The 16,945-nt window shown below is 48.3% G+C and overlaps 4 protein-coding genes across 4 annotated transcripts; 3 read left to right on the forward strand and 1 right to left on the reverse strand.

Annotated features, from left to right (window-relative positions):
• Positions 1–74: 74 nt before the first annotated feature.
• Positions 75–3,284, forward strand: RAD53 (Protein kinase protein rad53; the record flags this gene model as incomplete). Its single annotated transcript, XM_064875359.1, has 1 exon — positions 75–3,284. One exon carries the CDS (start codon positions 75–77, stop codon positions 3,282–3,284), a length of 3,210 nt encoding a protein of 1,069 aa, XP_064728624.1.
• A 1,952-nt stretch (positions 3,285–5,236) lies between these two features.
• On the forward strand, positions 5,237–6,820 carry PMZ80_006951 (uncharacterized protein; the record flags this gene model as incomplete). The annotated part of the gene is made up of 1 exon (XM_064875360.1): positions 5,237–6,820. The coding sequence occupies one exon, from the start codon at positions 5,237–5,239 to the stop codon at positions 6,818–6,820; it is 1,584 nt and encodes a 527-aa protein (XP_064728625.1).
• Positions 6,821–9,070: 2,250 nt separating this feature from the next.
• Positions 9,071–12,412, reverse strand: PMZ80_006952 (uncharacterized protein; the record flags this gene model as incomplete). Its single annotated transcript, XM_064875361.1, has 1 exon — positions 9,071–12,412. One exon carries the CDS (start codon positions 12,410–12,412, stop codon positions 9,071–9,073), a length of 3,342 nt encoding a protein of 1,113 aa, XP_064728626.1.
• Positions 12,413–15,666: 3,254 nt separating this feature from the next.
• PMZ80_006953 (uncharacterized protein) lies at positions 15,667–16,848 on the forward strand (the record flags this gene model as incomplete). The annotated part of the gene is made up of 1 exon (XM_064875362.1): positions 15,667–16,848. One exon carries the CDS (start codon positions 15,667–15,669, stop codon positions 16,846–16,848), a length of 1,182 nt encoding a protein of 393 aa, XP_064728627.1.
• Between the last annotated feature and the right edge of the window lie 97 nt (positions 16,849–16,945).

The following is a 16,945-nucleotide window of genomic DNA, read 5'->3' on the forward strand; positions in this document are numbered from 1 at the left end:
GGGCTTCAAACTGGCCGGTGTACTAATCTCGACATAGATCTACTATCGGCGGCGCCCACAGACAAACTACCACAATGGAGGGATCACAGCCAACCCAGCCGACTCAACAGGCTACTCAGCCGTATGCAGACCCTCGAAGACAAGCCAGAACTCTCAGTGAAATGTCTGGAAACGATGCGGCCGACATCATTTGTGTCCTCCATGCGAATTCACCCATGGCTGCAAGAGCTGTAAGAGCCACTATGCTTGTTGCTCCCGAGCATATCCTGCAGAACGATGATCTGGACGGTGTGACAGAGGATGACCTTGAGATATACCCAGAACTGGAGAAGAGGACGAGGGAGATCGCTCTGCGCATGGACTCGACAGTCAAGCTGCCAAGAGAAGGATTCAGATTTGGTCGAAATCCACAAAGCTGCGATATTCTCCTTACGGAGAATCCTCGAGACAAGCTGGTCAGCAATGTGCACTTCAAGATATACGTTCACGAACAAGGAAGCTTGATGATCCAGGACTGCTCAACCAATGGCACAATAGTTGATGAGGAGATCTTGAAGTCAAAGGATAGAGGTGGGCGGCCTCTTGCAAAACCTGGGAAGCGTGTGTTGAGGAACGGCGCCATCATAACGGTGCTTGTAGGACCAGACAGACAAGAGATCAAGCTCATGGTGCGTATACCAAATCGGACCGACTACGAAGGAATCTATGAAGAGAAGCTGAGAAGGTATCTGGCCATAAGAGGGCTGACGCCTAATTTTTCTTCTGTCCGAGAAAGCTCGTTTGGCAATCACTGGAGTGGTGGGCCGGCATACAACTTTACTGGTCTACTTGGGAAAGGCGCCTTCGCAACAGTCTACCGCGTACAAACGAAGAGTGAAGGCACGATCTACGCGGCAAAGGAGATTGACAAGAGGCGGTTTATCAAGAATGGCGTTCTGGACATCAAATTCGACAATGAACTGCAGATCATGCGAAAGCTCAAACACCCGAACATTGTTGATTACGTTGACTGTCAATCATATGAAAGCTGGATATACATCATCATGGAGTACATACCATACGGCGAGTTATCAAAAGAGCTATCGACGAAAGGTCGTCTTCCAGAGCACGAGGTTCAGCACATCACTAAACAGACGTTACGAGCGCTTGATTACCTACACAGGCAAGGTATCACTCATCGAGACATCAAGCCTGACAATATCTTGATAGCCTCACGCAACCCCTTGGTCATCAAGCTGTCAGATTTTGGCTTGTCCAAATCTGTCATCGACCAAGAGACTTTTCTGAAAACCTTCTGTGGCACACTACTTTACTGTGCACCGGAGGTCTACCCAGACTACAACAGCTATGCGCAACCGCCTACCAAGCGACGTCGGCATGGCGATCCGCCATCGAAAACAGCACCTTATGATTCGTCGGCAGACATGTGGTCCTTCGGAGCAGTCATTTTCCATTTGCTAGCCGGAAAGGCGCCAATCATGGGTAGAGGTGAGAATGGTGGCGCTCAGATGCTGAACAACATCATGACCAAACCTGTTGACTTCGAACCACTCCGTGCACTTGACGTATCAGACGCCGCTGTTGACTTCATTGCTGCGCTGCTGAACCGACAGCCAGCATTACGTCCGAAGGAGCAGGATTGCTTTCAACACCCTTGGTTGAGGAACACTCCGGACGTGCTAGATTATAGCACAGTGGCGGATGTCGATTTCCGCCCAAGAAGGCTCGAGGATGTCGAGGAAGGCGATGAAGATGAAGCAGAGGACGAGCTGATCAATGATCTTCAGCGCCTGACGCAAGATCCAGGCATGTTACCAGCTGCGGACGATCCACCTTCTACTCCGTCGAGTCCGGAAAGGCCGATGAAGAAGCCTAAGATAGTTCGAGCGGTATCCACAATACCCGAGGAGATATTGTATCCTCGTCTGCCTTCTGGAAATTCACAAAGTCCTATTGCAGCACAGACACCGCAAGGTCCAAAGCTGTTCGGCGAGATCACCCCATCAATATTGAAGAGCTCTGGGCTTTTTGGCGTTGGTGCTGGGCCCGCACCACATGCGACTGCTCCTGCTACAAACGTACCACAAATACAAAACAGGTTTGAGCAAGTGAGCATGAACGACTGGGCGAACTCCGCAGCGGGACACGATCCTCCTATTCAGCAACCAGATCGCAATGGCACTACTCCAGCCATAGACATCTCCCACGCAGTTCCTCGGGCAGTTGCTGCATCCGCAGCTAGTCTCATGGGCGCTGAAGCGCAGATGCATCAGATGAACATGGGGTCACAGGAAGCCGACTTCACTGACGTGCCGACGCCTGAGACGAACAATCCTGTCACACCTCGGACACGTGATGGAACGCCACATTCCGTCAACGTATCAGCCGGAGAACCACCTTCATCTCAGCACTCATACACTGACGACAAATTCCGACGGATCGACGTCAATCTGCTGGCTGACGATGTTGCCTTTGCAGCTGAACAGAGGTTACGGCAGGCAGCACGTGAAGAAAACGCCAGACTCAAAGCTCAAACATTTCACGTGGCGAACGATCTCGCGGCTAGCAACACTGCTGCCGGTACAGCAAAGACGTTCAGCACTCCGTTTCAACGGTCGCTACAGAACACCGAGGTCTTCGATCGCCAGTCTGACGGCTCAGATCGCACCGAGGTGCTGCGACAGTTAAGTACAAACACATTGGCCTCGCCGCTAGACATCTTCGGCAAGTTGACTCCACTCGACGGATCATTCGACCATACGCCGATACCACTGATGACCCGCAGCACACTTTGGGGCAGAGCACCCCAATGTAACTGCCGGTATGCTAACCTTCAAGACGCTAGAGTCCCCAAATTCGGCATGAAGATCGTCTTCTACGCACCAGGTATTGAAGACGTTGAACGTGAAGGAGGTGACTGGACGAAGGTTCCGCGGATCCGTACTATTATCGCAACATCAGCAACGCGTGGTATTAAGATCAACGGCATGCACCTGTCACAAGAATCTGATGATGGCAAAGCAGCACTCTTCGGCAAGATCTATACTGGCGATATCATTACCATTGTCGACGCTGAGAATCCAGGCGCATTCCTAAAGTACAGAGCCGAGATTCTATTCGGTGATAGCGCGCAGCCGAGACCGGAGAAGGAGGCGCCGTTCGTGGTTCAGCGGGAGTACAATCATCATGCGAGGATGAAGGAGCAGAGTATGCATGTTGCATCGGGCCGCAACGATGAAAATGCGCCGTTGCCTGTGGTGGGCAATGAGGTTACGGTGGCATAGTGCGGCTTACTTGTTTCGGGTACTTCTGACGGGAAATTGAAACCTGGTATTGCTGAACTATTGGGTGGATCAAAATGCTATAGCTTGGAGTTGTGGCGTCTGTAAGAAGGAAAAATGGCAAGAGAAGGGAGGCAAAGCTTGGGTAGATCTGGAATACATATACCCTGTACTAGAGAATCAAATCAGTAGGACCTGGCGAGCCTTTCTCATAATCAGTAATGCCGTCTGTGCGCACGCCGTTACCTTCGATTTGTTCTCTGTCAGATGGATGGACAGCCGCGTTTGATGCCCTGTCAGTCAACGAGCAAATATTTTATCTCTCGGCTAGATCCTTACCTCGCTACTTATCTTTAAGTCTAAAACCGTTTAACAGTAATAGTTTATCCTTAAATAAACTCTTAATTAGGCCTATATCTTATTAGCTAATATCTTTATAACGAACGAGATTAGTTTATAATAGTTAAAAGAGATATTCATACCTTAGATAAGCTAAAACCTACCTACGAATAAGTAGCGTCTACTTATATTAAACGATTATAAGAGCTATATTATAAACAATTTTATACGATATACCTATACTTAGCGAATCTAGTATTATTATCTTATCTTTTATATATCGTATATTCTTTAACTACTTAATCTTATCGTTTTTCCTCTCTTAAGCGAAGATTTCGTACTTTAGTAGTACTTAATAGTATAACTAATAACTATAAGCTTATAAAGAAAGCTAGGTTTATATAATAGTACTAGTTAGTATATATAATAGCTATAAATAAGCTTAACTATATATTTAGCTTTAAAGCTATAAGTATTAATTTATTCGATTCTAGTAAAGTAACGAACTCTTATTTTATTATTATAAAGGCTATTAAGTAATTAACTATACTAAATACTACTTTAGCTATTAAAATAATAGTATTCTAGAATCAAATAATAACTCCTATAAATTATTAGCACTTTTAATAAGCGCTTATAACCTTATCTCGCTCTAGTAAACTTAACCGAATCGTATATATACTTTTTACTAAGATAACTAAGGTATTAAAATATATATAGTTTAAGCTTACTAATATCTAACGTAAGATAACTACTCTAAAGAGTAAGCTAGCTAAATTAAGGTCTAAATCTAAAAGGAAATAACCCGTTAATCCTAATAAGCTATTTATTAGCCTTAAAGATATCGTAGCTAGGTAAAACGAGACTATTTTACCTATAGCGCCGGCGATAGCGACCCCTACTACCTTAGAGGAGGATCCTATAAACTAAACGGCCGCTTCGAGGCCTATAGACCCGTTCTTAGCCATTACTAATGCGTTATCATTAATTAATAGCTTGTGACACCCCGTCTTGTGAAGTTATACTATTCCGGAACAGTGGCCGATTACCAGGGTGGCCGATTAGACGATAAGCGTACTTATCAGCAGCTGCTAAAGCGGGCTATCAAATAGGTTTTCGTTTAGGGCCGTCCACGGGTAAAGCAGCTTTTGTTACGTGTACGATAAAAAGAGGATCGGCGACGCTTGTGTAAAAGACACTGGACAGACCTTGTAGATCACAACGCCATAACTACACAACATCCAAGTGCTTCGCAAACCGAGCAAAAACAGCAGCATGTGCAGAACGCTGGTTCTGCTGAAGACGTGTGCTGCTTTCCTCGGCTGCGTTGCGAATATGAGAGTTCTGGACCACGATAGCAACTACTCGCGATACACTTCCATTATTGTCTGCAAGATGTTCGTGTTTCACGAGCTGCCCTTTGACCGTGGCTGATGCCGAGGCAACTCGATGAAAAGTACATGTGATGGCGAGAGCATTGCTTATCTCAGTTATGGCGTGGTGCATTACAGGAAGCATATATGTATGCTAATGTTCTGTATAAGGTAAATATCTGATCTCTGTAGCGTCTACTGACCCAGAGTCAAACCACCAACTGCGTTGCAACAATCGTCACCATGCCTGTCACATTCCTCCAAGCAGCAGGCGGCGCAATCCTGCTGCGCTACGCTATCGTTCTTTCCCAAGCTGGACCCAAACTCATCCTTACTCATGCATGGACTGCCAGCATACTCATCGCACTAGCTTTATGGCTCACTGACAGGTCTCTCCTCTACCCAAATTTGCGCAGCCCGTTACGTGCCTTCCCCCGAGTTCCCGCCACTAATGTCATGGCCGAACGGCCCCGAGGCAAGACACCACTGAACTGGTTCAGACAATTTCCAGATGCTGACGCAGTGGTCATGCGGGAGCCTCTAGGCAGAATGATCCTCTTCCCAACCTCGCCCGAGGCCCTCCGTGATATCATGTCAACCAACAGCTACCACTGGGAGAAAAATCCTGGTATCCGCGCATTCCTGGGACGAGTCATCGGCTTTGGACTGATCATGGCAGAGGGTGAAGATCACAAGAAACAGCGAAAAGCACTGACGCCGGCGTTCAATATTCGGCACATACGTGCACTTGGACCTTTGATGGCAGACAAGACTCAGGTTCTGGTCGAGCAGCTTGAGAAAGAGGGTGGAGTCGTGGAGTTCTCGCATTGGGCATCGAGACTGACGTTGGATATCATTGGGCCTGCAGCGTTGTCCCGCGAGTTCGGCACGCTGACCAGCGACGATGATCCAGTTGCGGAGGCTTTCGGCGAACTCCTTGATCCCAGCCCAGAGCTGATCACATTCATGGTTTCGAATATGTTTCTCCCGCAGTGGTTTGCAACACGTCTGCCAGTGAAGGCCAATCGATTGATCAGAGTACATTGTAGCAAGCTGAGAACACTGTGTCGTACAATCTTGAACGAGAAGCACGATGGTCTGAAGCAAGCAGAGGAGGGAGCTGAAGACGATATCTTGAAGAACATTGTACAGAGCGGTCAATTCACCGACGAGGAGGTGATTGATCAGATGCTGACATTCCTTGCCGCTGGTCATGAGACAACCGCAAGCGCGTTGACTTGGAGTATGTACCTACTAGCACTGCACAAGGATGTGCAGGCGAGGTTAAGAGCAGAAGTCAGAGGATCGGGAGAAGTCGAGAGCATGCCAATACTCAATGGTGTCTGCGAGGAAGTCTTCAGGCTCTACCCGACTGTGCCACTGACCATCCGCCAATCGATGTGTGACACAATCGTGGCCGGTATAGGGGTGCCTAAAGGGACCGTCGCACTGATCGTGCCATATGCCATCAATCGACACCCAAAGCATTGGAACGGAGTGAAGACGAGCTCTGCAGACGAGAAATCTCCAGGCTTATCCGAGAAGCTTGATTGCGAGGAATTTTGGCCCGAAAGATGGCTCATGGATGGCAGAATCAACAAGCACGGTGGTACAAACAGCAACTTTTGTGAGACGACGTTCTTGCATGGGCCGAGATCATGCATCGGCAAGGATTTCGCCAAGGCTGAGCTCAAGTATGCTATCGCGGGCCTTGTTGCGAAGCTTGATATTGACATAGCAGACCCAGAGAGGGAGGTGATTGCTGGCGGGACCGTGACGACAAAACCGATAGGTGGCCTGAATCTGAGGATGAAGAAGGTAGCTTGAACTTGTCAAGGCAAGAATGTGCTGCGTAGTCAGCAACGGACGTCCGGCATGTCAAGCCATTATGAAGAGGCTGGTCTTTCGATCCAGACTCAGCGACGTACTCTACCGGCCACAAAGCAGATACCTTCACAAGGTCTATTTGGCCGTCGGAGCTCTCAACAATGGTCATTATCGACAAATCGCCAGCGTTGGAGGAAAAAGCGAGAGCCACAAACTTTACCTACCTTCTACGGAGCAACGAGCCAATCATAATGTGTGAAGACTCAAAACATGCTGAGTTCGCTCGTGTGGCGTATCTCAGCCGTAGCCACATGCTCCGTGGGCTTTATGAACCAAACCATATGCCCCTGAGGTACCTACAGTCGTCAAAGATGAGCAACTACGTAACATCTGTCGCTCTGACAACGCTCGCTGCTTGCACCTCGTCTCCTTCTGCACAACACCGTCGTACACATTGATCGTCAACCAACATGAGTGAACCAACCTCGACACTCCTAGCCAAGGTGGCCGGGCTCACCTCATTAGGAATCTTCGCTGATGAGTAAAATACTCTGCCTCACACCGACCAACACTTATTAATATGGTATATATGGGCCCTATCACGCGCAACAATCCCCTCAATCATCGACTACGGTTCCGGCGACGACGCAATCATACTAGCACAATGGCGCAACCAATACATCGACGGCGCAGCATTCTCCCGACCTTGTTGCCTCATCAACCTGCTGAGTTTCGGCTACTTGGCATATTACGCTGAATGTACGTTCAATTTCTGACTCAGGGATAATTGACTCGTCCTGCGTCGCAGCTGGAATTGGAACTGGAATTGGAACTGGAATTGGAACTGGAATTATTGCCCGCATCACCCTCCGCACGATCTACATCCTGGCTGCTCTGGCAACCGCATCAGGTGTACCATGGGCACTCACGGCACTTCGACGAACCAACGGGGCATTGAGTATCCACACAAGACGTCTTGTGGGGCTGTATGATGCGCCGGGTGGTCAGCCTGTGTGTATCACGTATGCTAGCGGTGAAAAGGGGTCGATGGATCGTGAGAGTAGGAATCCGAAGTATCAGAGTACGAGGGTACTGGTGGAGCGGTGGAAGTGGCATAATGATTTGAGGACGGGTTTGTTGATCTTTGGGACTGTGGTGGGGGCGGTTGCGGTTGTGCTTGATGTTTGGGGGGGGGGGGGGGGGGGGGGGTTGAGGTGGGAGATTATTGATGGAGGAATGATCGTGATGTTGTTGTCTGCATGCGTTGGGGTTTCTAATCTCTCCGGTCATGTCTGAGGGTTTTCCATGTGTTGCTTCCTCTTCACTTTCATGTTCATGTTGCTCCGATGTGCATAGTAGCAGAACTCTGTTCATGCAGGTGCGACCAACTCGAGTTTTCCACAAACCTTTAGATACAGTCCTTCCGACGTCTTTTGCCTCAAGTTGGAAGTGAGATAGAACGTTCGCTATGAGGGAACACTAATACCACGAATGAATGAGGTGACATTCAGAGAAGCGCATATCAACCATGTATTGCTGCCAACGGCCGTCTACTACTACTGTAGCTCGTGAACAATCGGCCGCTTCTGGTCCTGTGAACTGATCTTCCATTCTCTGCTGAATAATTTGACAGATTTCCACGCAATTACTCGCCCTCTTTGGCTCACCTCTAATCAAATTTCGACTTTCGTTTCGTCTGGCTTTTGTCTTTGGAAATGCCCAAGGCACAGTAGTCACTGCTCATCCGTTTCCTTGTCCATCACTGTCGCCCGACTCTTGGACCTCTGCTACTTGTAGATGTCCACACTCCTGCATCCGACATCTCAAATGGACGTGCAGTCATGGATCCTTCTCAATTCGTCGTCTCTCGAGCACGAAATTTGGCATTGTGAGCGGACCTTGCTAGTGACTGCAGCAAACGAGTCTTGTTCTCCGAAGATATCTCCATTATCTGACTTTTGCCGTGCGCGCCGGCACCAACAACGCCATCGCTATGCGGACATCGCGTCTCTCATCCGTCTTCATGTTATGGCCCACCATCATTCGAATGGACAAACATCCATCAGCTCGGTTTGTCAGAATCACCGCACTCATCGGCAAACATGTCGCTGATATCATTACCTGTGCTGAATGCACTTCGACCCGACTTTGCATAATAGTACATCCCTACTCCAAGTTGATCCAAGGGCTCCCTGAGGTACTGCATACAAGAATAGTCCAAACACATCATCTTCGACCTCTCTCAGCGACCTACTCTCTGTCCATTACCTCCTGAGCTAGTCTGGTCCTCTCCATTAAGACTTGCCTCCTCGTTTGTAGGTCCATCGCTGTGTCCTTCGTCGCATTCCGCGTCTGCTGCCGTGACTCGACACATTCATGGCAGTACCAATTCCCTTCGACCGTATCTCTGGGATTCCTTGGCGGATTGAGGCATCGATGATGATAGACCTTTGGGCATCCATCACAGCACAGTACGTTGCCGCCCTTGCCACATTTAGCACAATCATCGTTGTTTTTCTCGGCCAATTCTGGCGTTGCACTTGGTTGAGGTATATCCTTCTCTTGCAAATTTGATTTTCGATCACTCTTTCTGGGTCGACCTCGGGTTGGTGGCCCAGGTGCAGGTGTACCAATTTTCTCTGCTGGCGAGACCTCGTGTCCTGTTGAAGGTTTGCTAGTAATCGCAATTTGGTTTAAAGCTCTGGTCGCACTGCTACTCTCCTCACGCACCTGCGGTGTGCTTTGCTCTTTCGAAACACTAAGACGATGATTTGGTATATCGACCGAAATATGGGGAATAGGCTCGCTGATTCGACTTTTCTTCGCACGCTTGGACGCTGGCATGTTCGTCGCTCTAGCTGCGGAAGATGACCGCGAGGGTGTAGCCATTGCTCTTGGTGTTCCTGCATGTCGAGCAGCACTACTATTCAAGTGCTCGACTGCAGCCATGACCTCCGGCATTACAGATGCAGGTCGGCTTTCGATAGCAGGTCGATCTTCGCCAGCAGTCTGGCTTTCGGTAGCAGGTCGGCTTTCAGTGACAGGCCGGCTCTTGGTAGCGGGTCGATTTTTGGTAGCAGTTCGGCTGCCAGTACTGCGCCGTGGCGCAGGCGTAGCCCACTTCTGCTTCTGCGCATAGCGAGGCCCGGTGAGGACAGGTCGTTCCAAGGGCTCCAACGTGAAGCCACGTACCGTGCGACTGACCAATGTTGAACCAGCGGTGCGAAGCGGTGGTTCGCCAACCGGCGTGGTGGACACTGGCTCTATGGGCTGGGTAGTCGATTCTTCTACGGGTTCGGTGTTCTCTTCATCACTGAAGTCGATGCTCTCTGCATTGACAAGATCCTTCTTGGTGCTTGCTTGTTCTGTTGGCTGTTCTGACAAGTTTCTTTGCCGCGGTTGCAGGACCGTCGCTGGTGTGTCGGTCTTGTCAGATGTATTGACGTTGGTAACGGAAGATGGCCTTGGTCTTTGTATGATCTCTTCCAATCTTTGTCCACGGCTGAGTGGGCCGGAGAATGTATCATTCCGATCAAGACTGCTGGTCTGGCCTGACGAAGCGACGTTCCCAGGTGTCATTGCCGAAGGTGGAAAGATAGTGGATCCGAAATATGGTGGCATAACTCCTGGCCCGCTGATAAATTGAGGCATTGAAGCACGACCGTTAAAGGAAGGGTGGTACCGACTTGCATAAGGGACAGACGCGCTATACCATGGACCAGGGGCATAGGGTCCATAGGCTGGGACAGCTTGCCATCCATGGTTCAAGCCTGCTTCTGGCCGCGGGACGAGTATTAATTCGCCCTCGTGAGAGTTTGGCGCACCTGGAGCGAGCCCATTTGTTATATGCCCTTGGTGGAAGTTGGCAGTCGAGGACGTGTTGGAGGTCAAGGCTGATGCTTTGTTGGCTTCTGACATGGCTGAATTCTGATTCGATACTGCAGGTTTGGTATGATCATCAGTTCCTCCTGGTGCGCTGGTGGCTCTTTCCTGCGCGATAAATTTGCCACTACCATTCTCAAGCACCTCTGAATCATCGTCATCTGAGCCCTGCGATTGGGAATCGTCTGGAAGTGATCGCTCCTTCTCCGCATGGGACCTTTCGTTATAAGCTAAGGACTGGTGTGAACTTGCCAACGAACGACTACTAGGCTGGGTGGAATCCGGAGTTGGCAGGAATGGAGCTTGGCGAGACAATCTTCTCACTTCCTGATCACTCTTGTTCAAGGCTCTTTTGCGCTTGCCTAGTACATGCGAACTGTCAGGTTCTCGAGTCGATGTTCCGCCTTCGAGAGGGTCTTGAATGTCATGGGCGCCAGGGCCAATCGCGCTTGCGATCGACTCCAAGCGTGCTTTCATAGCCTTGTTCTCCTCGCGCAAAGCACTGACCTGCTCATCATCGGACCGAGCACTTCTCATAGCTCGTACTATTACCTCGAGGTTGTCCAGGAAACCATTCGAGTCTGGACGTGGACCAGTCTGCACTAACGCCTTGATGTTTTTCGCTTCCATAGTGCCTCTAAGCTCAGTCATACTGGTCTGAAGCGACTCTAGCTTCTCGCTCATCTTTTGCAGAGACCCTAGCTTTTCACGCATTTTCTGGAGCTCTTCCTGCTGTGTTTCAATTGTTGTCTGCTGCTGCTGTATGATCTCATTCTGCAAGACGCCGCCGCTGGCTTGATTTTGTTGCGTCTGCTGCAGCTGTTCCAAACTTCCACGAACATTGCCCAATGCTGTTTCCTGAAGAGTCGATTTGGTTTCGGCCACTATCATACGATTTTCCAAAGCAGTAGTCCGTGTCGCTTCGCTTGCGATGCGTCCATCTAGGCTTGCAAGACGTTCGTAACATCCTGCAATCGCTGCGCCTTGTTCGGTCACTTCGCGTGGCAGAGGACGTACGTCATTCGCAGACATGGGTCGAACATAATCTGGTACTGATGACTGATAATAGAACTGCTGTTGGCCGTACTGGTTGGTCAGGGGGGCGAAAGACGCCAGCGGTCGAGCGTCATATGTCTGCTCAAATTGTGTTGATGGTGGCATAGGCGACGGCCGAGCTTGGTAGGCCGCAAATGCTTGAGGGTGCGAAGGTGGCGGATATGACTGCCGGAACGAAGGTATCTCGAGGTGCTCGTGTGCCGAACGTGCTCTTTGCCTGGGAGGTGGCGGTGGAGGAATGCTGGATCTAACACTCGCTGGTCGAGCCTGGCTTGAGGCACGGTCGACCTCGACAAAGGTGGGCTCGATCCTCTCATTTGTGTGCGCATCCTTCAAGTAGACTCTGGAAAGCTTGAAGAATTGCTGATTCACCAAGTATTCCTTGCTGGGATGCGGCGCACTCTTGCAATATTGAGCGACCATAGTTGAGCACTTCTTGCAGAAGACCTCAGCCATGGTACAACCCTCGGCTGCTTTTTGCGCAGATCCATTGGGGACTATCTGTGTCTTTTCACCCACTTCCAGACCAAAGCTTATGCCTTTCTCTTTCGGCTTCGCGTACGATGAAGTCAGATTCTCCCATTCATTCTCGAAGATGCCAATTTGCGAGTCGCATTGAGCGCAATACAGGTTGGTATTTGGAGGTGGCGCCATCGATGCGCGATGAGCAGGCATATCGCCAAATTGATGCGATGCTCAGTGTCCAAAGATTCGCATGCTTTAATGTTCTGTCGCAAGTTGCGAGAAGCGCTGTCTTACCCCTCGAGTGAATTTCACGGACATGTTTGGAACGCGTAAAGTGCGACGCGCGGGTCTATCGCGCTAGTGGATCAGGGCTCCACTATACTTGTCGTCCCTTGCTTAGCAATGCAATGTACAAGGTATCCAATGTAATTTTCACAATAGCGTCTCCAGTGGCTTGTCACAAATTTCGTACCGTAGGGAGGCGTCGGTAGCAATAGGTAGGCTCGTTTAGGTGATATCGGCCTGTCTTCTTAGGAAACCGACCCTAGAACATGCACCACTCCGGGTGACCTCTAAGCTTCGGAGAAGACCGTAAGTAGCCCATGCTAGCCATAGTCAAGCCTAACGACCAGTATACCTCTCACTCAGATTATTCATCATTCGGTGGGTCGACGCTATTGTGAAAATTACATTGGATACCTTGTATCTATGCATATAATCGTATTCATAGAAGCAGTACTTATATGCTTCTCGATACTCCTGTGGGAATTGATTCAAGCATTCATCTGCCCGGGTACTGGATAGTTGCAAATCTGCACAATGGCTAAGTAGGCAAAATGTATGCGCTCTAAGGTCAGCTGCTTGCTTCAATTGTCAAGAGCCAGGCAAGCACAAACATGAACATGCCAGAAACTCGAATACATGCTCGTACGATCACCTGCGCCAACTGGCCGTACGAGCTTTTGTGACGGAAAAATAGGTGCGTCAAACAACAAGATGCAGGTCGCGATGACTCGGTAGGTCCACCAGGCCTGGTTCTACATATATTCCAGCGACGACTTTTGACCCTTTCGTTGCTCTTCCTGGAGCCTATGGTACCGTAGCGGACATATCAACGCTATCGTCAGAGTCCCGAATCTCTACTTGTAGTCTGCATTGAGCTCGCCCGAAGTCGCTGGCATGGAGAACTGTAGTGTTTATAGCCCCTATGCAACTACGTATCTGCACCAATTCCTTGAATTCCGGACATGACCGCTTGACCTGCCAAATAGGTGCCGAGGTGCTTAGAGCTTGGCACCCGTATTTTGGACAAACCCGTATTCTTAGACGCGACGCGTCAAAACAACACTCATAAACAATTAATTGTAACAACCACAAGTAATTATCTACTCATAATAATACAAATCGGACTTTACGAGCGTGTTTAGCAGGCCAAAAAGGCCTATTTAACTGATCCTAAGTTGCGAACCCGTAAGGCGGCTGCGCTGCACGGTATATCTAAAAGTACTATCTCAAGAGCCGCTCTCTACCTACCGTCCTCTACTACCGAGCGCTATACCAATACCAAACTCTTAATAGCCTAAGAAAAGGTGCTTATATAGTATATTCTAGCCCTCTAATAATAGTTTAGGGCACTTTATTATCTAGAACTCCGCGCGGTTACTAATCGACTCACTAGAGAGAATACCAATCCGGAAAAGCCGTTTAAACCGCTTAGTATTAATTAGATAAATAAGTTTATTACTCACTAGCTAGAACTCCGTTTAAAGAAAGAATAATACCTAGAGATAGAGCGCGTCTCGATAAGTTATCCTATCCTTTTACGGGTATAGTTTACCTCTATAAAAATCCGTTTAGCTAATATAAAAGTTAAGAATAATAATATCTAGAATACCGATAAAATCAATACTAGAATAAACTACTTAACGACTAAATAAGTAGTATTTAGTAAGTATAGACTATCCCTTATTACTACTAAGTTAGGTAATACCTAATAGATATTAGTACTAGAGTGTATTTTAATAATAGATAAGTCTATTCGGCTAATAGTAATATATTAGAGCGAAGTTCTAATTATACTATATAATAACTAGTTCTTACTTCTACTATACTAAACTTTTACTAGGGCTTTAGTAAGAAGGGCTAAATTACTAATAAGTACGGAGCGACCTAATTTCGTAACGTATTTCTACTAGAGACGAAAAGAGAGAACTAGAAAGTAAGAGTATTATATATTGACATCGTTTAGTTATATTATACTAGGAAAATATAATAGTTAGCCTACTAGAATAACGTATATATTATATAGCTACTTCTATACTTCTCTTATCTTATTTAGCTACTTAATACGTAGCTATTTTATATACTAAAGACTACCTATAGCTAAAGGCTACGAGACTTTAATCCGACGAGTATTTAACTACTAAGAAGAGCGGAATTTAATATAATATATACTTAAGTACGTTTATATACTATAACTACGAAGTATATTAAATCTAGGTAATAACGTATATACCTATATCCCCGAAACGTTAATATATTAATTTATTAATACGGATTAAATAAGATTAGACGAGTTATACTCGATATTATTCTAGTAAAGATAGTAGAGGTTTATACGCCTAAGAGGAGGTTAAAATAGTAACTAATTATATATCAACTACGCGAAGTAGTACTTAATAGCTATTAGTTATAACTTACTCGAATTAAATACTATCTTATAGAGCTAAAAGCTAAAGCTATAGTACTTTAATAGCAACTTAAAGTGTATAAAAAGAATAATAGAGATAACGATAACGAACTAGTATATAAGCGTATTAAGAAACTAAGCGATAGTATCTTAACTAACCTTAAAGACCTAGGATACTCCCGCTATAATAACGAAGAGGAATAGGAGCTATTATACGAGCAGTAGCCCTCTAATCTTAGTGTAATAGAGGATCCTAATGCTCGTTGACGTCTACGACACCGTGCTAGAAAGACAGCAAGCAGATTAGAAGATAACGTTGTTAATTAATATAATTGTGTAGCTGTCATATGCGTAGTTTTGTCCAAAAATACGGCTTTGTCCAAAATACGGGTGCCAAGCTCTAGGAGCGGCTGCCGAGCGGCCCTGAGGCCAGCTCCTAAAAGCTGCTTCTTCGACTGACTTTCTAGGTGAGGACGGAGATGGCCGAAGAACACAGATCCTGCTCTGATATCTTAGCTCGCTAAGCAGTAAGTAACGATGGGCATGAATACGACCTCGTCGAAGGGCGTAGATAAACGCAAAGACCGCCAGGTGATTGTCCGTCTGCTACATGAACCGCATACCCTTCAACTGGCTTCCGCAAAGAACAATCATCACAAGCCCAGCTCTGTCGCAAAGGTATAAATTCCTAGCAACGAATAAACTTCGACCAAGTACACATCGGATAAGGTCATACACCACATCACTACGCACGATGGCACCTCCCGCCAAAGAAGATCCATACCTCGCTGGCTCAAACGGCACGAACGGTAATGGCGCAGACTTCAACACCCCAGCCCACCAAACAACCACCCCCGAAACCCACCCCACCTCCTCCGAATGGCACGCTCCCGGCCCAAACGCCTACGACTTCCACAGCGACACAATCACAACCCCCACCCTCTCCATGCTCCGCGCAATAACCCGCACCACCCTAACAGACGACATATACCGCGGCGACCCAACAACCGCCTCTCTAGAATCCCACATCGCCTCCCTAACGGGCCACAGCGCCGGCCTCCTAGTCATGTCCGGCACAATGGGCAACCAAGTCGCCATCCGCTCGCATCTAACATTCCCACCACACAGTGTATTATGCGACGCCCGCTCCCACATCGCAAACTACGAGGCCGGCGGGATATCCACGCTCTCCGGCGCGGGATTGATCACAGTCTGGCCGGCTAACAACCACCACCTCACCCTCGAAGACATAAGCAAACACGCAATTCTAAGCGACGACGTCCACGCCTGTCCGACACGCGTGATAAGTCTCGAGAACACCCTAAACGGGATGATCATGCCATTATCCGAAGTCAAACGGATCAGCGAGTTCGCGCACTCGCACAACATCATCCTCCATCTCGACGGGGCACGGATTTGGGAAGCCGTGGCCGCAAACGCGGGCAGTCTAACGGAGTACGGGGGCTTGTTCGATAGTATATCCCTCTGCTTCAGCAAGGGTCTTGGCGCGCCGATTGGGTCGGTAATTGTGGGCTCGGACGCATTCATCACGCAGGCAAAGCGCATACGGAAGATGATGGGCGGGAGTACGCGGCAGTCCGGGATTATCGCTGCTGCGGCAAGGGTTGCAGTGGATGAGGGCTTTGGCTCAGGCCCGAATGGGGAGGGTGGGAAATTGAGGGATTGTCATGCTAAGGCACGGCGGATTGGGAAGGTGTGGGAGGGGAAGGGCGGGGAGTTGACGTGGCCGGTTGAGACGAATATGGTGTGGCTTGATCTGGAGAGTGCGGGTGTGAGTAATGCTGAGTTTGCGGCTGTTGCGAAGGAGGAGAGGATTGGGGCGAAGAGTGGGAGGATTGTGATTCATTATCAGATTGCGGAGGAGGCGTTGGCGGCGCTCGAAAGAACGATGGAGAGGGTGTTGGTAAAGAAATAGAGATATGTTTCTAGACGAACAATAACCTTAGACGCCCTGGCAAGGATTGGACATGATCGTGACCTGCAGCACGCATTGAAAAGGCAAAGCAAATCGT

The sequence above is a fragment of the Knufia obscura genome (genome assembly GCF_036327395.1).
Source record: "Knufia obscura strain CCFEE 5817 isolate CBS 148926 chromosome Unknown scaffold_8, whole genome shotgun sequence".
Taxonomy (NCBI): Eukaryota; Fungi; Ascomycota; class Eurotiomycetes; order Chaetothyriales; family Trichomeriaceae; genus Knufia; species Knufia obscura.